General features: G+C 44.3%; 1 protein-coding gene across 4 annotated transcripts in view; it reads left to right on the top strand.

The window, feature by feature from the left end:
• Window positions 1-13,844, top strand: part of KMO (kynurenine 3-monooxygenase) — a 339,922-nt gene extending 326,078 nt beyond the window's left edge. For all 4 annotated transcript variants that reach the window (XM_075864352.1, XM_075864350.1, XM_075864353.1 and 1 more), the window contains one exon: window positions 13,516-13,844. In XM_075864352.1, the coding sequence (XP_075720467.1) occupies window positions 13,516-13,701 (186 nt within the window). In that variant the 3' untranslated portion in view covers window positions 13,702-13,844. The remainder of the gene's footprint in view (window positions 1-13,515) is intronic.
• Window positions 13,845-22,904: the final 9,060 nt, after the last annotated feature.

Here is a 22,904-nt window from a genome sequence, read left to right as displayed (position 1 = left end):
TGTGCCGGATAGCTGGAACCAGGCTTGTGCTGGATTGCTGGAAGCTGACTTGTGCCGGATAGCTAGAAGCAGGCTTGTGCTGTGTAGCTGGGGAAGCAGGCTTGTGCTGGATTACTGGAAGCTGGTTTGTGCTGACTGGTCAAAGACACTGGACTCCGGATACAGGACTGGACATGGATACAGGATGCTGGATTACTGGAAACTGGTTTGTGCTGACTGGTCAAAGATACTGGACTCAGGATACAGGACTGGACTCAGGATACAGGACTAGTCACAGACAGTGGATTCAGGATACAGGACTGGTCATACAGGATAGTCACGGACACAGGTTACAGGAAACCGGATACAGAACCTTTGCAGACTAACACTGGGTTAGAAACAACATTGCTCAGGCACTATCGAAGAGGGCAGAGTTCTTTAAGTAGTCCAGCTTATGCAGGGATAGGCTGGGGGCAATATTCCTGGTGCGTGTGCTGGCCCTTTAAGAACAGGAACGAGCGCGCGCACCCTACAGGCCAGGCCGGGGGAGAAGGAGAGAGTAGATCCCTGGGCAGGGAGATGCCAGCGATGAGGATGAGCAAGCTGGCAGCCGCTGGGGTAATTGATATTAGGAAACTTCTGTTACTTTAAGGTTGTCATGACTACTAGCCAAGCTTCTGGGTGGCCCTGATTTTTGGTGCAGAGCCAATCTCATTTCTCTGCCTGCATCCTATCCGGGTCAAGGGTGGAGTATTTGAATATGCTCCGTTTTCTCATTGTTGCTTGTCATTTCCTATGTTTGCATGTGTCTGATCAAGCAGTGGCGGATTAAGTGTACCATGGGCCCTGGGCTATTAACACAACTCCCCCAACCTGCTGACACTGTAGTACCCGTCAGTGCCACTCACCTGACGGATACAGGTTTTAGCACTAGATACAGCTGCTCTCTATTCAGGATATAAAGCAGCTGTATCTCAAAAAGTAAAAATCATTTTCAATAAAAAGTATTTAGAAAGTTACACCAGACACTGATACTTTTTCTTTAATAAAACAGTGTAATAAATAATAATAATAAAAAAAACTGTAACACCTCTCTTTAAAGTGCAACTAAACTTTTTAAAAGCTTTTGACATGTCATACTGATGTCAGAACTTTTAATCGGTTGGAGGTCCGAGCACTGAGACCCCCACCGATCGCTAAAGTGAATGCTGCGCCGCTTCGTTTCTGATCGGCAATCCTCGGAATGGTGTACGTCCATACACCGCTTGTTTGGCTTTCCGAGAAAAGCAGATCAGAAACGAAGGTGCACAGCATTCAATCGTGCGCTCCTGAGCGCTTCTGCCACTTTGTTTTAGCGATCCATGGGGGTCTCAGTGCTCGGACCACCACCGACAAAACTTCTGACATTTCACTATGACATTTTAGAAGTTTAGTTACACTTGAACTATGTAACATAGTTACTATGAGGAAAATTTATGACCTATCCTGTGGATCCTGTCAGATGTGAGTGCCACCTCTGGGACCCGCACCTATCTCTAGAACTGGGCCCCCTAAACCCTGTTCTACCTCTTTCTGCTATTGCTGCCTCCCGGCCACTTCCTGACTTCATGGACTTTCCATAACTTTTATTCAGTTCTATGGGACTTACGGAAACAGCGTAGCTCAGCAAGCTACGCTGTTTTTGTAACTCCCGACCATGTAAGCAGGATGGGGCCGGGAGGCAGCAAGAGCAGAAACAGGTAGTAAGGGGATTAGGGGGCCCTGTTCTAGACATAGGTGAGGGTCCCAGAGGTGGGACCTACATCTAACTGACATTTATGACAAATCCTGTGGATCCTGTGGTTATGTCATAAATTTCTCTCATGGGAAAACTGAGGGCTGTATGGGGAGATTATATTGCAAGGGGAGGTCAGGTTGTCTGGCTGACTGCTGCGGGCTCTATAGGGGGGGGGTCTGAGTGTCTGATTCTGACATCTCTGGGGGGGGATAGCCCACCCATAGAGCCCTCAGCAGTTAGTTGCTCAGACCCCGCTATAGAGCCCCCAGCAGTCAGTCAGATAATCTGACCTCCCCTTGAAATATATTAGTAACTGCTGAGAGCTCTATGGGAAGGGTGGGATTATACTGAATGGGGGGGTCTAACAATCTAAGTGACTGCAGAGGACTCTATGAAGGGGGGAATAATCACCCTCATCCCCATAGAGCCCTCAGTATTTATTATACAGCAGGGGGGGGGGGGTTGAGCATCTAACTGACTGCTGAGTGTCTATGGGGGAAATTATTATCCCCCCATAGAGCCCTCTGCAGTGAGTTAGATGCTCAACCACCCCGCCCCCCCCCCCCCGCTGTATAATTAATCCCCCCTTAGCGTATGCCGTCAATCAATTGTTGCTTGGGGCAGGAGGCGAATAGCAGACTAACCTTCCTCATCGCTCGACCACTGCCCTGCTCTTCCGTTCCTCACTGGCGGTACGTGCAGCATCAAAGAGGGGCGTGCTCTACCATGACTAGCAGATGCACGACTGCTAGTCCTGTCCAGCCCCTGCTATTGCTGTCCCTCCCCCTCCCCCCCATCAACAGCGCCGGTGGCTCTATTCCCTCCCAGTCCGCCCTTCCTCCCTATCAGCAGCGGCCATTAGCGGCGCTAGCACGCTGCATAGCTGCATGATACTCTGAAGTGATTTTTAAAATTACGCGCGGTTCGGGTGGCCACGGGCCCCCTGGGAGCCTTGGGCCCCAGGCGGCCGCCCAAACCGTCCATATGATCCGCTACTGTGATCAAGCACCTGGTTACTCCCTGTATTACCCTGACTGTTTGGACTCTTTGAACTGGACCTCGGTTTTGTCTTTGGATTTTCCCTCTGCTCACTGATTTGGACATTCTGCTCTCAGATGGTTTTGACCTCTGCAAGTCATGGTATGCTTCTGTTTTGCTATTTGAACTTTTAGCATCTACTGGTTGTTAACCCTGCTTGCTGATTACCCCTCTGGCTTGTCTGGTAATTCATTCTGGTATTGCCTGCATTGCACCTCCTGTCCAACACCGTATTCTGTAAATGTAACCTGGGTTCTATGCAGCCAAACCAACCTGCCTTGCGGTGGGCTCTGGTGAAGACCAAAGAGTACAGCTAGACTCTGCTGACTAGTGTGGTGATGGACTTGAGGTAGCTGATTTTTACCTGCATGCTTGATCCAGACCGTCTCCAGCTGAATTTTGGGGAGTTGCTTGAATAGCAATTCCATAAACTTGCACTTTGGGGGAATTGCTAAAATAGTGATTCCTTGACAGCTGACTTTGGTCTGAATATATTCTGAAGTGAAACTCTGATTATAATTAGTATTATTTATGCACTTTATAAAGACATTAAGAAAAACTGGCCCATATTAAGGAGTTATCTATTGACTGGTCGCTCTCTTTCTTACCTAAAGTAATATACTGAAGAATAGGGAAAATATATAACAACAAGTAGTACATAAAAAACAAATGTCATCTGTTAAAGGGTTTCATCACTGTTTGCGATGCAAGGCCTGCAAAGAAGTTAAGTGTAAAAGTAAAGGGTAATGACACCTATAAAATGTAAGAATTCATGACATGTTACATAAGGGGTGATTTATATTCTTGTGTTCCTTTGTTGATACCTATATGTAGGCAGGGCAGGACAGGATGGAAATTGAATAAGAGAATAGCCGAACATTGTAATAACATTAACTAGGGGAAGACGGATCATAGTGTACCGGCTCACTACTTGGAGAAACACAACAAAAATCCCATAGGTACAAAGTTCTATGCAGTAGAACATGTTAAATTTGACTGGCGATGAAATTATATAGAGAGGAGGGTACTGGATGCTTGATCAGACATATGTATTCACAAAAAAATCACAAGCAACAAACAAGAAATTGAACAGACTCAAATACCCCACCCTTGGCCCTGATAGGTTGCAGACAGGGAAAACTGATTGGCTCTGCATTTCAAACCAGGGCCACCCAGAAACTTGGCTAGTAGTCATGATAACCTAAAAATTACGGTCGTTTCCTAACCGTAACCCCCTTTCTACGAGGGGCCACCTGGGGCTAGGTTTCAGAGAAAACATCAAATGAAAAACTTTAACTAAACGATCAGCATGAGCAGGTACCCAAGTTTGTTCTTCTGGCCCATACCCCTTCCAGTGCACGAAGTACTGGAGTGTACCCTTGACTCTTCTGGAATCCACAATCCTTTGAACCTCAAATTCCAAATCTCCTTCTACCTGAACTGGAAGATGAGGTTTCTTGAGTGGATTAGATTGTGGTACAAATCTTTAAAGGAGAGATTTGTGAAAAACATCATGAATTGTAAATGAAGGAGGAAGAGCCAGGCAAAAAGACACAGGGTTAATAACTTCAAAACTTTCATATGGACCAATAAACCTAAGGGCAAACTTACATTAACCAGGCAAGCAGCTGGGTTAATGTAGTTAGGGGCAGTAGCAAGTGGTCCAAGAAAAAGAAACGCCAATCCTGTTTCTGTTATTCCAAGCAAAATTGCCAAGTTGGGTAATGATGCAAGGGTGTCCGTTTCAGAAATGGCAGCCCTAGTGGATACTGATCACCCTAACAGCCAGGAGAACAGCCTAGCTAGTAGTCGGTGGGATGGTAATGCAGGTAAGGCAAGACAATTTAGTAGTTGTATGGGATTCTATAATCAGGAAGATGGATAGAATAATTTGTCGCCAAGACCGCCTCAACCGAATGGTTTGCTGTCTCCCTGGTGCCAGGGTTCGGCATGTGGTGGAAAGGGTGGATAAATTACTGGGATGGGCCGGTGATGATCCAGCTGTCGTGATTCATGTGGGTACCAACGATAGAATACATGGTAGGTGGAAGAGCCTAAAGAATAATTTTAAAGAACTAGGCTACAAGCTGAAGGGAAGGACCTCCAAGGTAGTATTCTGGGGAATACTGCCTGTGCCATGCGCATTACAGGAAAGACTGCACGAGCTCAGGGAGTTAAATACATTGCTGAAGTCTTGGTGTAGAGGAGAAGGCTTTGGGTTCCCAGAACACTGCTCTGACTTTTCATTGGGGTACAAACTGTATTCTGTAGATTATTCCAATGATTCCGCTGTGCTGGGGGAGAGAATTCTAGCAGGGGTGGCGGAGTATTTAAACTAAGGCTGAGGAGGGAGGTCAATGTAGAAAATAAATGGGCAGTTAGGTTAGAGAGGGGTCAGACTATATTGGTGGGGGGAGAAATAGCCTGTGGGGAGAGGACTAGACAACACGATAAGGAGATCCTCTTGTTATGAAACAACAGTGAAAATAAAAATGCCCAAATAATGTCAAATTGCCACATTCTGATACCAAACGTGACAATTTGAAATGCAAGTTAAAGTGTATGTTCACAAATGCCAGAAGCAAGCAAAATGGGAGAGCTTGAGGCCTTGGTACTGGAGGAACATATTGATATAGTTGGTGTTGCTAAAACCTGGCTAGACTCCTCTCATGACTGGGCTGTAAATCTACAGGGTTTTACATTGTTTCGAAAAGACGGCATATAGGATAGGCGGTGGTGTATGTCTGTATGTGAGAAGTGACATGAAGGTGAGTGTGAAAGAGACAATAGTGGGTGAAGATTGTGAGGAGGTTGAAAGCTTGTGGGTGGAATTACAAAGGGTGGTAAATACTGAAAATATTACTTTTGGTGTTATTTATAGACCCCTCCCAATATAACTGAGGAAATGGAAAGACAGCTCTATAAACCGATGGAGTTGGCTGTACAGGGGGGTACTGTGGTGATAATGGGAGATTTTAATTTCCGGGATATTATTTGGCTACAACTGCGAAGGGGAGAAATTAGGGGCGTAACTACCACCGTAGCGGCTGCTATGGGGCCCCCACCATGGCCGGAGGCTCCGCTAGCAGCCGCTATGGCTGGTACAGCGCGACGCCACTGAACACTACGGCAGAGCAGGGAGGTATCTCCCCGCTCTGCCATTAAACAGGACATGTATCCCCTATCCATAGGATAGGGGATACATGTGTGATCGCTGGCATTGATAGGGAGAACGGGGGACTGAAAATCCCCTGAAGTTCTCCATCACAAACTTCGGACTTCCGGGGTCTGTGTCGGCATCTCCGTAGAAATGAATGTAGTGCCGATCGCGCTTGTGCGCATGCGTGACCAGCGCTCCTTTCATTTTTATTGAGCTGCGCAGACTCCGGAAATCAGAGGTTAGTCATGGAGAACTTCAGGGGACTATCCGGTGGATAGGGGATACAGGTCTTTTGTAGAACACACTGTAGGTCGGAATTTTTTTGGGGGTTGGGGCTAAATGGCGTTTCCTACAGGGGGGCTGTATAGTGCTACCTACAGGGGGGTCTGTATAGCGTTACCTACAGGGGGGGCTGTATGGTGTTACCTACAGGGGGGGCTGAAAAATACAAATCTGAGGGTACAGCTTTAGCCTTTGTAAATTATAAAGAGCTTAATAAAATCTGCAAAAAAAGTAATAAAATCTGCAAAAATATAAAATGAAAGGCAGGTGGCCAAGGATAGTAAAGCAAATCCCAAAATATTCTTCAAGTATATAAATACAAAAAACCAAGGTCTGAACATGTAGGATCCCTAAATAGTGGTAATGGGGAGTTGGTCAAAGGGGAAAAGGCAGAGTTACTAAATGGGTTCTTTAGAATGTAGAATGAAGATATGGTCCAAGCTAAGTTAAATAAAAGAAATGTGCACAAGGATCAGGTACCAAATGGGTTACACCATATAGTTCATTAAGAACTTAATTCAGTTATTTCTGTCCTACTCTTCATAATATTCAGAGATTCTCTAGTGACTGGTATAGTGCCAAGGGACTGGCACAGGGCAAATGTGGTGCCTATTTTAAAAAGGGCTCTAGGTCTTCCCCGGGTAATTATAGACCAGTAAGCTTAACATCAATCATGGGAAAAATGTTTGAGGGGCTATTAAGGAACTATATACAGGAATATGTGACAAAAAATAGTATTACAAGCGACAGCCAGCAGGGTTTTACTAAGGACAGAAGTTGTCAAACCAATCTGATTTGTTTTTATAAAGAGGTGAACAGAAGCCTAGACAGAGGGGCCACTGTGGATATAGTGTTTTGGACTTTGCAAAGGCATTTGACACTGTCCCACATAGACGTCTAATGGGTAAATTAAGGACTATAGGTTTAAAAATTTTGGAAACTCTCCCAAAGATACCCATACATATACATACAAAATTAAAACATACTTAAAATAGAACAAACTCCGAGGTCATCAAATAACCACCGTAGTCATAGCACAAGGGAAGAGCATGTAATCTTCAAATAGTAAGAGTTCCTAATAGTATCTGTCTCCACCTAAGTAAAGTCTGTTAAGGATGTTAAACTGGCTACCATACATAAGTAGTGGGCATGGTTACATATCTGTTACCTGTGGCTGACATGATAGCTATTGATGATCTCAGGAGAGGAACACCTTGACGCACGTTTCGCACCCTTCGTCAGGAAGTGATCAATAAAATAATAACATTTATATTTTTGGACTTCCATATGTCTAAAAAGACTCCCTTTCTGGATATAATTATCTGAGGCGTATATAGGTTTTCTTAACTAGACTATGTCTTATGGTTATAATGCTGCTTAAGGGGTATTATAGGTGCTAATAGGTTTAGAAAGTATAGTTTGTAATTGGATTGAGAATTGGCTCAAGGACCGTATCCAGAGTTGTGGTTAGTGATTCCTACTTTGAATGATTACCAGTTATAAATGGTGTACCCCAGGGTTCTGTGCTGGGACCACTGTTATTTAACTTATTTATTAATGATATAGAAGATGGGATTAATAATACTATTTCTATTTTTGCCGATGACACCAAGCTATGTAGTATTGTTCAGACTATGGAAGTTGTTCGTAAATTGCAAGCTGATTTGGGCACACTAAGTGTTTGGGCATCCACTTGGCAAATGAGGCTTAATGTAGATGAACGTAAAGTTATGCATCTGGGTACCAACAATCTGCATGCATCGTATGTCTTGGAGGGAGCTACACTGAGAGAGTCACTTTTTGAGAAGGATTTGGGTGTACTAGTATTTCATAAACTAAATAACAGCATGCAATGCCAATAAGCTGCTTCTAAGGCCAGCAAGATATTGTTGTGTTTTAAAAGAGGCATGGACTCGCGGGACAGGGATATAATATTAGCACTTTACAAAGCATTAGTGTGGCCTCATCTAGAATATGCAGTTCAGTTCTGGGCTCCAGTTCATAGAAAGGATGCCCTGGAGTTGGAAAAAATACAAAGAAGAGCAACTAAGCTAATAATAGCAAGGAGAATCTAAATTATGAGGAAAGATTAAAAGAATTAAACCTAATTAGCCTTGAAAAGAGACAACTAAGGGGGACATTATTAATTTGTATAAATATATGAATGGCACATACAAAAAATATGGTGAAATCCTGTTCCATGTAAAACCCCCTAAGAAAACAAGGGGGCACTCCCTCTGTTTGGATAAAAAAAGGTTCAATCTGCAGACGCAACAAGCCTTCTTTACTATGAGAACTGTGAATCTATGGAATAGCCTACCACAGGAGCTGGTCACAGTAGCTACAGTAGATGGCTTTATAAAAGGCTTACATAATTTGCTAGAACAAAAAAAATATCAGCTATGTGAATGTGTAGAAATTTTGTTTCATCCCCTGCCTTTTCCCATCCCTTGGTTGAACTTGATGGACGTGTGTTTTTTGTAACTATGTAACAAGATGGTACTTTCAGTTGAAGACTCTTAGTAGAAAGCCATACCTTTTGTCCCACACTGAACACAGGACCCACCGTATGTTTTTGTCAGCATTTTTCTTTTGGATTAGTTGGGAATTCTTCAGGTTCGATTTATCTGAGTCCAAACTTCCACCTCAGGGTTATCACTAGAAGAACCAAAACGAGGATGAATACCATAATTACAGAAAAACGCAAAGGTATCAAGAGAAACCTGATGGCGATTATTTATAGCAAATTCCGCTAATTGAAGATACGGGACCCATTCAGCCTGGTTAACCGAAATTTAACACCTAAGCTATTTCTCTAAGGTTTGATTAAAGCGCTCAGTTTGACCATTAGTCTCAGGGTGAAATGCAGAAGAGAAAGATAACTGTACACCAAGTTTCTTACAGAAAGCTCTTCAGAAGTTAGCCACAAATTGTACACCTCCATCACTGATAATGTCTTCTGGAATACCATGCAGACGAACCACTTAATCAATAAAAAATTTAGACAGAGTTTTGGAATCAGGGAGTTAAGGCAATGGAATGAAATGACACATTTTATTGAAACGGTCCACCACAACCCAAATGACAGTTTTCCCTTCAGAGGGAGGCAAATCAGTGATAAAATCCAGAGACAGATGGGACCAAGGTTTCAGTGGCACAGACCATGGAAGTAGTTTACCCATAGGACAAACTCGAGCGCGAGTGCAGACATCACAAGCAGAGACATAGGAACAACATCACGAGATACAGATTGCCACCAGTAGAGACGTGAGATTAGTTTTTTAGAACCAGTTATCCCCGGATGACCACACAAAACAGAATCATGTAGCTCATTAAGCAAACTAAATCTGAACTGAGGAGGTACAAGCAATCTTCCGGCAGGAATGGTTTGCTCAGAGAGCTGCTTACGTTCTTTAATCTCAGCTGCAAGATCAGGTGATATTGCAGAAACCACTATCCCTTTAGACAAAATAGTTCAGAAAAAATATCCTCAAAATCTTGAATACACTCAGGCAACGATGTTGCATTACAAGATACATAAGTAGTAGACCGAGACATACAAGATACGCAAGGTACCCACTTTCAAAATAACAGTGAGAGTGGAGGACTTGCCAGACCCCTGAGATAGAGGGATATTATCTGCAGCAGACACTTTGACAGTTGAACGAGGGGAATAGCCAATTTTTTAGCTACGAAAGCCTGACCAGAAATATGAACATTGTTAAACAATATATTAGCAGGCAAAATATTTTTTTTAGTGAATTTGGGAAATCCCTTACTGGCCAGATGGCCTTTCCGGGGATTATCTAGGCTCTAAAGTTTTTCGGAGCCAGACATTTGGAACAATTCTTGAGCAGACATGGTGAACCCCAACTGCATGTGCTCCTTATGAGACAGATGGAGGGATATCAGCAGAGGAAGAGGAGAGACCATTGCTGAACTTTAATTTTTGCGCTCTTGTAGTCGTCGGTCAAGACGCATAACAAGAGTCATGGTATCTTCTAAAGTCGAGGGCGTAGGGTAATTTACCAAAAGATCTTTTAAGGTTTCAGAAAGGCCTCGGCGGAATTGACAATGAAGCACTGCATCATTCCACTGAAAGGGACGGACAACCATCTAAATTTTCGAACAGTAATCCCCGACAGGATGCCGTCCTTGCTGGAGAGATAACAGATTGGACTCGGCCACTGCAGAGATATCTGGCTCACATACAACAAACCCAGTGCCGCAAAGTAGGTCTCAGCAGAAAAAAATTCAGTGGCATCAGATCTCAACGAAAAGGCCCAGGTTTGAGGATCTCCCTGCAACAGAGAAATGACGAGACCAACTCGTTGCTGCTCAGTTCCAGAGGAAAAAGGCTTTAGATGAAAATACAATTTACAACGCTCACGAAAGTTAATGGAAGACTTACGATCACCGGAAAAATGATCAGGTAAGTTCATCTTAGGTTCAACAGGAGTTGCACCTGGAACGACTGCTTGGACCTGCAGTTTCATAGAGTTGAATCCTTTCGGCCAGATCTTGTACCAGCTGAGTAAGACCATTTATCTGCTTCACCATAGGTTTCAGAGAGGAAAAGACAATTTTAAGGGCTTGTGATTGTCAAGGAATCACTACTTGAGCAATTCCCAGAGTGAAAGTTTATGGAATAGTTATACAAACAATTCCCCAAAGGCAGCTGGAGACCGTCTGGATCAAGCGTACAAGTAAATCAGCTACCTCAAGTCTGTCACCACTCTGGTCAGCAGAGGCTGAGGCTACTCTATGGTTGTAATGTCCGTGGCTACGGGCTGTCAGCTCCAACCTCCCCCTGACAGCCGCATCCACGAGTCGGCAAGCGCTGGCCCCAGCCTCCTCCTCAGGAGATGCAATCGTTCGCGTCCACTCACCACAGCCGGATCCCATGCTGCCCCTTTAAGAGTGGGCACGAGCGTGCGCGCGCACCAGAAATTCTGATAAACCTTGACCCGTGAGTACCCTGGACTATAAGAGGGGTCTTAATTTTAAGAAGGCCAATTTGCCCAGGATGAGGGCTGCAATTCAGGACATAAACTGGGAAGAACTAATGTCAAATAATGGTACAAATGATAAATGGGAGATTTTAAAATCTACTTTGTATAATTATAGTGCAAAATTTATTCCTATAGGTAACCAGTATAAACGACTAAAATTAAACCCCACATGGTTTACAAATTCTGTAAAAAGGGCAATATATGTATGACAAAAAAAGGGCATTTGAAAAATATGAATCTGAGGGTACAGCTGTAGCCTTTGTAGATTACAAAGCACTTAACCCCTTAAGAACATGGACTAGTTTGCACGTTCGGACGTGTCACTTTATGTGGTAATAACTTTGGAATGCTTTTACCTATCCAAGCAATTCTGAGATTGTTTTCTCGTGACACATTATACTTTAAGTTAGTGGTAAAATTTTGTCGATACATTCAGTATTTTATTGTGAAAAACACCAAAATTTAGCGAAAAACTGCAAAAATTTGCATTTTTCTAAATTTAAATGTATCTGCTTGTAAGGCAGATAGTAATACCACACAAAATAAATGCTAATTAACATTTTCCACATGTCTACTTTAGATTGGCATTGTTTTTTGTACTGCGACTGCCGATACGAGGGGGATTCTGGCGGTCAGCGGCCGCAGGCATTACACTGCTAATGTTTATAATAGTTATTATTCTCCCGTATCCTAGTTTGTGGAATGATCTTTGTACTCCAGCTACCCTTTGATATCACCAGGAATAACCTAAAATATGATTTAAAAAAAAAAAAGACACGTTTATTTATATACAATGGATATTACATACTTATTACAATTTGTTCCAATATCATGGTCATATAGCTATACCTACACTGTGTATCTGGCTTATAGTCTAACAAAGTATACTCACCTTAGAACGCAAGATGGTCCGCTCCCCTCCATCTGGGACCTCACAAGAGGGTCTAAGTGACCAGGTGCATTGTTAATATTCAAACCTGCCTGCCCAGAATTCAATGTGCCTGTAATGTAAGCATAGTCAGGGGGATGGGTGATAACTAGAGCTATAAATATGAAAATAGGGCCGAATCTCAGTACTGTAACTTGTCCCCTAAATTACTGATAATGAAAGCCATCAGTGATTAAAGGCACATTGTACAAGTTACACATGTGGTTTTATATGTGTGTATATATATATATATATAGTTATGACACATGAAAACAAGTCCCTAAGAAAAAAATAAAGACTATGGAGGAGATTAAAAAAAAACTCCTGTGTTGTGGACGCACAGTAGGAGAAAGCTTCCTAACCATGGTGAGAAAAAAAAATCCTCTTCTTGTTTTCATAGCCGCCTGGTCTTTAAAGTTCTAAGGTCCATTCTAGATGTCCTACTCCTTCTCAAAGTCGGGAAAGCCAGACTTAAATCCTTTCAAGTATTGCTGTTGAATCATGGCTGATATCTGGCTGTATTCCAGGGGCGGGGGGTCACCTGTAACAAGAACTATCCATTTACTACACTTGTGGTCAGTTGGTTGTCTCTTGTGTAGATAAGGGGGTTTAGTGTTTGTGGTTATTGGTGTGTTCCTGTAGGGAAAGGATCTTCTAGGTGAGAATAAGATTTATGTGTCCATAAAGTATGTTAAGAAATCACAGCAAGAACATTATGAAATGAAACGTGACAAAATGTATGAATTAAACGCTACACTATTGATTTGATAGGCACTTTACACTATAACTAACTATAACAACATGGTGATGCTGATATGACACAACTCAACATGTGATCGGAATGCTATTGTAAGAATAACAGAAACATATTTTATTTTTATACGGTATAGAGACCTAAAATATCAATATAGAACTATTGCATATATACATTTAAAGGAGGATGGAAATAATAATATAAATGTTATCATTGCTTTACAAAACACTCTGTGTTTTGATCGATTATGCTTTAGGGTATGTTGGAATGATATCTTTAAGGGTTACATATAACAAAAAAATATGAAAGAGCTGGATACAATCCTATATATTAGTCCTTTTTGGGAAATTAATGCAGCCAGAGCTGTCCAGCAGAAGCTTATCTCCCTTCTCCTGTGGCTACAATCTGAGCTTGCATGTTTATGGAAGAGTTGTGGGGGGCTCTTGGCCAAACAGCGCTGTCTTATGTGTCTGACCAGCTTAAATCAATGCAAAAGAAATACACAGTAATGCCATAGTTCCTTATAACATTTTACTGAAATAATTGTGGAATTGAAATACTGAACTTTTTTTTTTTTATATATAGGTTATAAATACAGGACTTGTGACATTTGGTTTTGCCGTGACATGCTGTAGCGCTTATCTGCTAATAAAATATCTACCTCAAATCATTAAGAAGGATACATTTACTCGGCTTGAATTCCACTTGCCAACAGTTCGGTTCATTTCCCTGCCAAACTTTAATTTTATAAAAAGTTATTGTCAACAGTAAAGCAGCGGTTTTCTTGAAAGATCATCCAAAATAGGAAAGTTAAACAACTGCCACATGGACCTGATCTTCAGTCTTCAAACAGCTAGTAATCATATTTTAATGAAAAATGTTTTACAATTGAAATAAAATTTGCTTGAAATCTCTTTGTTTAATGTTGCCACAAGGCGTCTCTATTTCTGTTTTATTATATTAGACTGTTATGCATCTAGTTTTTAATATCATATGTTATTCAGCAAAAAAACATAATTGTCATTATTGCAAAGTAAATACATTGAGTAGTAAAAAAAATATACTGGAGTCTGACGAGCAACCATTATATAAAACAGAACTTGGTTAATCTTTATATGATGCTTTATTTTCAAAGGGTTGTTCCTCAAAATAGCTTACATTATATGGAGAATGGCATGACCAGGTTTGTGGACCCACTGGGCAAAGCCACCGGTTTGGCTCAAGGACACCTCTAAGGGCATTATCCAAGCAGTCTACCTGGTCTTCACCTTTTTAACCCCTATACAGGTATCTGGTCTTCGAGGCGGGGAAGCTACTAGGTCGCTACCTCTTGAGGTGGTTCTGGTGGAGTAGCTGCTGACCAAACAGATAAGAAACAGGCACTGGCAGATGGTACCTGAAGAATGGAATCAGATTGCTGGACAAAGGTGGCTAGCTGGACACAGAAAGGGTAGCGGGTAACTAGACACAGAAAGGTATCGGGTAACTGTGCACAGAAATGGTAGCGGGTAGCTGGATACAGAAAGGGAACCGGGTAGCAGGATACAGAAAGGGTAGCAGGATACAGAAAGGGTAGCTGGACACAGAAAGAGAAGCGGGTAGCTGGACACAGAAAGAGAAGCGGGTAGCTGGACACAGAAAGGGAAGCGGGTAGCTGGACACAGAAAGGGAAGCGGGTAGCTGGACACAGAAAGGGAAGCATGTAGCAGGATACTGGCTGGCAGCAGATAGCAATAGCGTACCTGATACAGGCTGGTAATGGATAAGCGGATACAGGCTGACAACCGATAGCAATAGCAGACTGGAATTCGATGCATACAGGATGCTTTGCTGGATAACACTAGGTTGTTCCAATGTTGCTAAGGCTGGGTTCACACGAGCACATTAACGTCCGTAATGGACGGACGTATTTCGGCCGGAAGTCCCGGACCGAACTCAGTGCAGGGAGTCGGGCTCCTAGCATCATAGTTATGTACGATGCTAGGAGTCCCTGCCTCTCTGCAGGACAACTGTCCCTTACTTTAATCATGTTTTCAGTACGGGACAGTAGTTCCACGGAGAGGCAGGGACTCCTAGCGTCGTACATAACTATGATGCTAGGAGCCCGGCTCCCTGCACTGAGTTCGGTCCGGGACTTCCGGCCGAAATATGTCCGTCCATTACGGACGTTAATGTGCTCGTGTGAACCCAGCCTCAGGCACCAGGTAAATGGTGGAGGGGCATTGGATGGGTGAATTTGAATTTCACGCACGTTGGCCCTATAAGGCTGTGTTCACACTGAGTTTTTTGCAGGAGGAAAATGCCTCCTGCAAAAACTGCTCCAGACGGTTTTTGCACCGTGGTTTGACAAAAACTCGTCAAAACACTCGTCAAGGTGTTTTTTTTTCCTCTTACTGACTGATTGAAATGGGGTTTTGGAGACGGAACTGCCCCAAGATGGGTCATGACGCTTTTTTACCGCGATGCGGTTTTCTTACTCGCGGTAAAAAAAACTCGTCCAACTCCCATTGAAATCAATGGGAGGTATTTTCGGGCGGTTTTTGAAGAGCTTTGTGGCGCGGTTTCCGCGTCATAAAACTCTGTGTGAACAGGGCCTAAGAAACAGCTGAAAAGCGTGCGCACCAAGGACACAGCGGCTGCGAGCAGAGGATACCAGCAGACGCCGCTGGCTTGGGCGAGGAATAGGCAGCCGAAGGAGGTAAGAAACCTGTTACAGAGAAAAGTATTAGAAGACCTAGACATTACACCTACAGGAGCTTTTATGACATCCCAATAGACATGAATATGGAGTTGGTCTCCCTTTTACCAGCTAAAACAGCTTCCACTCTTTATACACAATTTTGGAGGATCTGTGGCCATTCATCCAGAACAGCATTTGTCAGGTCAGATACTGATGTTGGACGAGGAGGACCTGGCTCGCACTCTCCGTTCAAGTTCATCCCAGAGGTGCTCGATGTGATTGAGGTCAGGGCTCAAAACTCCCCCAAACATGCTTTTATGGACCTTGCTTTGTGCACTGGGGCACAGTCATGCTAGAACAGAAAAGACCCTTCCCCAAACTGTTCCTACAAAATAAGAAGCATACAATTGTCCAAAATATCTTGGTGATTTCCCTTCACTGGAAGTAAGGGGCCTAGGCGAACCCCTGAAAAACAATCCCAAAGCATTATCCCTCCTCTACTAAACTTTACAGTTGGCGCAATGCAGAAAGGAAGGTCACGTTCTCCTGGCAATTGCCAAACCCAGACTCATCAATCATACTGCCAGATAGAGAAGAGTGATTTGTCACTCCATAGAACATGCTTCCACTGCTCCAGAGTCCAGTGTCGGCGTGCTTTACACCACTCCATCTGACCCTTGGCATTGTGTTTGGTGATGTAAGGCTTGCATGCAGCTGCTACCTATGCCATGACGCTCCTGGCACACAGTTCTTTTGCTGATGTTAATGTCAGAGGAGGTTTGGAACTCTGCAGTAATGGAGTCAGCAGAGCATTGGCCCCTTTTATGCACTATGCACCTCAGCAATCGGCGACCTCGCTCTGTTAATTTCCATAGTCTGCCACCATGTGGTTGAGCTGCTGTGGTTTCTAAACACTTCCACTTTGTAATTATACCACTCACAGTTAATCGTGTAATATCTAGGAGGGACACTATCACGCTCAAATTTAGGGAGCTCTTTAGAATCCATTCTTTCACAAATGCTTGTAAAGGCAGACTGCATGGCTAGGTGCTTTATGTCATACACCTGTGCAGGGGCGTAACTAGGAAAGACTGGGCCCCATAGCAAACTTTTGACTGGGGCACCCCCTCCCCCAGGTGTCACACAACCCCCCCTTGTAGATAGTGCCTTTTTTACAAACCCCCCCCCCTTTTGATAACGCCATACAGCCCCCCTGTAGATGCCATACAGCCCCCTTTGTAGATATCTACAGAGGGGGCTGTATGGCGCTATCTACAGAGGGGACTGTATGGCGTTATCTACAGGGGGACTGTATGACATTCCCTACAGGGGGGGACTGTATGGCGTTCCCTACAGGGGGGGCTGTATGGCGCTATCTACAGGGGGGACTGTATGGCGCTATCTACAGGGGGTACTGTATGGCGCTATCTACAGAGGGGGCTGTATGGCATTCCCTACAGAGGGGGCTGTCTGGCGTTATCTACAGGGTGGAAAGTATGGCGTTACCTACAGGGAGTCTGTATGGCGTTCCCTACAGGGGGGGCCATACAGCGTCCCCCCCTTTAGGGAACGCCATACAGCGTCCCCCCTGTAGGGAACGCCATACAGCGTCCCCCCTTCCAAAAAAATGCGACCTACAGTGTGTCCTAATAAAAGACATGTATCTCCTATCCACAGGATAGGGGATACATGTGTGATCGCTGGCAGCGATAGGGAGACTGAAAGTCCCCCGAAGTTCTCCATGACTAACCTCTGACTCCCGGCGTCTGCGCAGCTCACTAAAAATGAAAGGAGTGCTGGTCACGCATGCGCACAAGCGGGTCCGGCGCTCCATTCATTTCTCCGGAGCTGCCGACACAGACCCCGGAAGTCCGAGGTTTGTGATGGAGAACTTCAGGGGACTTTCAGTCCCCCGTTCTCCCTATTGCTGCCAGCGATCACACATGTATCCCCTATCCTGTGGATAGGGGATACATGTCTTTTGTTTATTGGCAGTGCGGGGAGATACCTCCCTGCTCTGCCGTACTGTTCAGTGGCGTCCCGCTGTAGCAGCCATAGCGGCTGCTAGTGGAGCCTGCGGCCATGGTGGGGGCCCGTGCCGGCGGGCGACACGGGCCCCCTCATGCCGCGGGCCCCGTAGCAGCCGCTACTGCTGCTACGGCGGTAGTTACGCCACTGCACCTGTGGTAATGGGACTGAATAAAACACCTGAATCCGGCACCACATGGTCTAAAAACAATCAGGACCGCTGACTTAACATGACCATGTATTACATGGTGTGATGGATGGTCAATTTGCTTATATTCTCTGTATTAAATTACATTGTGAATTATCAAGCAGGATGCCGAATCATGCAGAGATATAATTCATATTCCTACTGCAAAGACTTCCTCTCCCCCGTTTCAAAACATATATATATATATATATATATATATATATATATATATATATATATATTTCTTGTATTTTAAAGAATCCATTTTAGGGAATACTAAGTATTAGAAAAAAGGAACACGGCGCCACAGGAAACCCAATGAGAAACGGATATGGTAAAGGATCACGGTGGATGTGACAATTACGCTCACCTCGGGTGGTGGACACCTTAGGTGTCAATAGGGCATGGAAAGCTGCAGCCAGGTCCAAAGCACAGCCAAAGCAGGGTTTGATGTCATATTTGTAGAGTATTTGAAAAATGAAGAAAATTGGACCAACGGCGCTGCTTAAGTAAAGGTATTATACGACCATCTCAATGGATAAAAGTAGATAAAAGGACTTTATTGTCAACAAGGCTACGCGTTTCGACACCGAACCGGCATCTTCCTCAGGCCAATACAGACTGTGCGGTTCCTGCCTATTTATACACCAGGTGAAGGAAAAAGACCGCCAGAAAAACAGGTTAAAGGTCACAAGAAAAAAACATTATAGTAACTGTTAAAACATACATACATAATGATTTTGCATATAGGGGGAAAGAAATAGCAATGATACTTCAAAGATGTTTTACGTATTAAACATGTATATCCCTTAAGTCAGATTCGTTCTGCCCTTGTTATATTGCGTAACTTGTAATACAAAATATGGGGTACTGCTAATCTCTTATTGTCTAAATGATTCTATATTGCGATCTTTTGTCACTTACCGTCTCTAATATTCTAGTCCCGTTCTGGCTTTCCACTGCTAAGCTCCGCGGTCCTATGCGGTTCAACATGCGGTCCAACGAAGTTTTGTGGTCCTCCACGGCTTCCGTAGTTTTTTTCTGTCATTCGGTAACCAAGGACGCTTGACTCAGCAGTTTTTTGTTATTTTATTGCTATATTGTGGTATTTCAAAACAAACATACATTTATAACTAGCTATGTGACTTTATGATTATTTACAGTCATGTGTATATATGATATATAATATTTTGGTCTTTAAATTTCTGTTCGTGGAAAATCCCTTAATGACACGGCAGAACGAATCTGACTTAAGGGATATACATGTTTAATACGTAAAACACCTTTGAAGTATCATTGCTATTTCTTTCCCCCTATATGCAAAATCATTATGTATGTATGTTTTAACAGTTACTATAATGTTTTTTTCTTGTGACCTTTAACCTGTTTTTCTGGCGGTCTTTTTCCTTGCCCTGGTGTATAAATAGGCAGGAACCGCACAGTCTGTATTGGCCTGAGGAAGATGCCAGTTCGGTGTCGAAACGCGTAGCCTTGTTGACAATAAAGTCCTTTTATCTACTTTTATCCATTGAGATGGTCGTATAATACCTTTACATAAGCAGCGCCGTTGGTCCAATTTTCTTCATTTTTCAAATTTTAGGGAATAAGAAGTCATGTTGCTTTAAGACAAACATAAGACAAGTATATTAAAGAGGCTCTGTCACCAGATTTTCAAACCCCTATCTCGTATTACAGCAGATCGGCGCTGCAATGTAGATTACAGTAACGTTTTGTTTTTTTTCAAAAACGAGCATTTTTGGCCAAGTTATGAGCATTTTTATATTTATGCAAATGAGCCTTAAGTACAACTGGGCGTGTTTAAAGTTAAGTACAAGTGGGCGTGTATTGAGTGTGTACATCTGGGCGTTTTTACTTGTTTTACTAGCTGGGCGTTGTGAATAGAAGTGTATGATGCTGACGAATCAGAATCATGCACTTCTCTTCGTTAACACCCAGCTTCTGGCAGTGCACAGACACACAGCGTGTTCTCGAGAGATCACGCTGTGACGTCACTTCCTGCCCCAGGTCCTGCATCGTGTCGGACGAGCGAGGACACATCGGCACCAGGCGACAGAGGCTACATCGACTTACCTGCAAACGCCGATGCTGCTGCAGAATCAACTGTAGCCTCTGTCGTCTGGTGCCGATGTGTCCTCGCTCGTCCGACACGATGCAGGACCTGGGGCAGGAAGTGACGTCACAGCGTGATCTCTCGAGAACACGCTGTGTGTCTGTGCACTGCCAGAAGCTGGGTGTTAACGAAGAGAAATGGATGATGCTGATTGGTCAGCATCATACACTTCTATTCACAACGCCCAGCTAGTAAAACAAGTAAAAACGCCCAGATGTACACACACAATACACGCCCACTTGTACTTAACTTTAAACACGCCCAGTTGTACTTAAGAAAGGCTCATTTGCATAAATATAAAAATGCTCATAACTTGGCCAAAAATGCTCGTTTTTGAAAAAAACAAAACGTTACTGTAATCTACATTGCAGCGCCGATCTGCTGCAATAGGAGATAGGGCTTTGAAAATCTGGTGACAGAGCCTCTTTAATGCTGATTTTGCTCCTCAACTATGTGTCTAAGTTTTTATCGAGAGTTTGATACGGACAAATGTGTATTTGACTTTGGTAATTGCAATGGTATGAACAAACTATTCATAGCGAAGAAAGACAAGAAGTTTGTTCTAGTCTAAAGGGAAAAATATACTATTGGTGGGAGGAGAACAAGATCTTGTATTCCATTTAGAAGCCAAATAGAACAGTAGAACAGGTGTTAGGTGGCGCAAGCATATAATAAAGAATTATACGCTTACAGTTAAATTGTAATGTATGTCAATATAAAATATTTTCTTTGTATGCCATTGGCTGAATCAGAGTTATAGTCACTGTAGCGTCCATGGCCGTGGGCCGTTGGGGTCACTTACCTCCTGACGCCTGAAGCCATGGATCTGTGAGCGCTGGTCCCCATCTCCTTCCTAGGAGACGCAAGCGCTCACTTCCGCTATGGTCCGCTATGTCCCGTAGGGTGCGCGCGCACGCTCGTGCCCGCTCTTAAAGGGCCAGCGCGCGGACATGAAAATAATCATCACCATCAACCACATAATTTCCTGGTTTATAAGAAGACCCTAGCCCTTCTGATTCTTGCCTGAGCATTGTTAGTTTATCCCCAGTCTGTCTTGCAAATGGTCCCTTAGTGTTTCCCGTTCCAGTTGTTACCCGTGCCCTGTTACCTGTTCCGTGCTGTGTTCTTGTTCCTGTGCCTACTAGTGTTGGAGTCGTGTACTACTGCACCTGCTGTCGTTTGCCACGTCCAGTGTCTTCTGCCACGTCCAGTGTCTTCTGCCAGATCTTGTACTGCCTGCCACCTCTGGGACAACCTGCTGCACCGACCACCATCCGTGCTGAAGCCACAGCCACTGTCTGGACTAGTTCTGGTACCCGAGTATTACGAACTGCTGTAGACTTTTGTATAGACTGAGACCTGGTCAACTGCCTCTCCACGACGGCGGAGCGGCCTAGTGGGTCCACATACCCTGTGACCGTGACAGTACGCTCAGGACATGAAACCCGCTGGCCAGCCCAAGACCGCAGTCCAGAAGATACAGTCGGAGATACATGACCTTCACACACGTCAGGATCAACTCCTTGAGGCTGTAAATTCTATCTTGGTCCATCCGGATCTACTCACTTTTCCACCTTGGGTTCTTCCTCCAGAGGCTGTTGCTGTACCACTGCCCGTTGCTCCTCCTGTTTGTTCCGGATCCACAGTTCCTCTGCCTCTTCCTCCTCGCTATGACAGTGATCACCAGAGCATGTAGAGGATTTATTAACCAATGCACTGTTCATTTTAGGCTACGGGCTCATCTCTTGCCCTTCGATGAGGCCAAAGTAGCATTTATCATCTCCCTTCTTGGTGGCAGGGCCCTCGCATGGGCGAACCCAATCTTGGAGCAACAGGGACCTGTATCCTCGGACCTAGCCTTGCTCCTGCAGTCCTTTCGTGCCGTGTTCGAGGAGCTGGGTCGAACATCCTCTGCTGCAGCCATTCTGTTGACACTCAAGCAAGAGTGTTCCACAGTTGGGGAGTTTGCTATCTTCTTCCGTACCCTAGCAGCCGAGCTGGCATGGAACAATGAGGCACTGGTGGCGACCTTCTGGCAGGGACTGTCTACTCACATCAAGGATGAACTGGTGGCCCTCGACCTTCCTTCTACCTTGGATGCCCTCATCCTGTTAGCCACTCGGGTTGACATGAGAATCCGAAAGCGCACTCAAGAGGTTCGACAGGAGAGCCGGGTCCACAGACCAGTACCCTCGGTCCAGAGACCACTGTTGCCCTCCCCTTAAGGGTCATTTTGTGCGCCAATACCCACAGAAACCGGGAAACTCCAGTACCTAGGGTTGGTTGGAGAGGCAACTCTAGGTGGGACGTCTCCAAACGTTAAAACCTCTTCCAAATTATCGATTCCTGTGGACATAGTCTCCGAAGAGACATCACATCCCTCCTCCCCCGATCTTGACTCCGGAGCAGCTGCTAATTTCATCCAGCAGGATCTAGTGGATCGTTTACATCTACCCTCAGTTCTTCTGGAGAGACACCTGGTTGTTGCCTCTGTGAATGGTCTACCCTTGCACGATCCAATTGTGTTCATCAAGGAGCCGTTGACACTATGGGTCGGAGCTCTTGACTCGGAGCAGATCGCCTTCCTTGTACTCTCTAAGGCTATCAAGCCTATCCTGTTGGGTCTGCCATGGCTTCGCCTACACGCCACGGTGCTTGACTGGAGTTCCGGAGAGATTCTTCAATGGGGTTCCAGATGCCATAGCCATTGCCTGTCACAAGTTCATCCTGTTATGCCCCCTCTGCCTCAGTCATTCTCTGATCTACCATCTCAGTATGCCAGTTTTGCGGATGTCTTCTGCAAGTGGTAGGCTGAGACGTTGCCTCCACATTGGAATTATGACTGTCCCATTGAACTGGTTCCAAATGCTTCTCTTCCCCATGGACAGGTATATCCTCTCTCCTTGACAGAGACTTTATCCATGTCAGCCTATGTCAATGAGAATTTG

Source organism: Rhinoderma darwinii, chromosome 4, assembly GCF_050947455.1.
Source record: "Rhinoderma darwinii isolate aRhiDar2 chromosome 4, aRhiDar2.hap1, whole genome shotgun sequence".
NCBI classification, from domain to species: domain Eukaryota; kingdom Metazoa; phylum Chordata; class Amphibia; order Anura; family Rhinodermatidae; genus Rhinoderma; species Rhinoderma darwinii.
The sequence above is the reverse complement of the archived record's forward strand: the minus strand, read 5'-3'. Positions and strand labels throughout refer to the sequence as shown.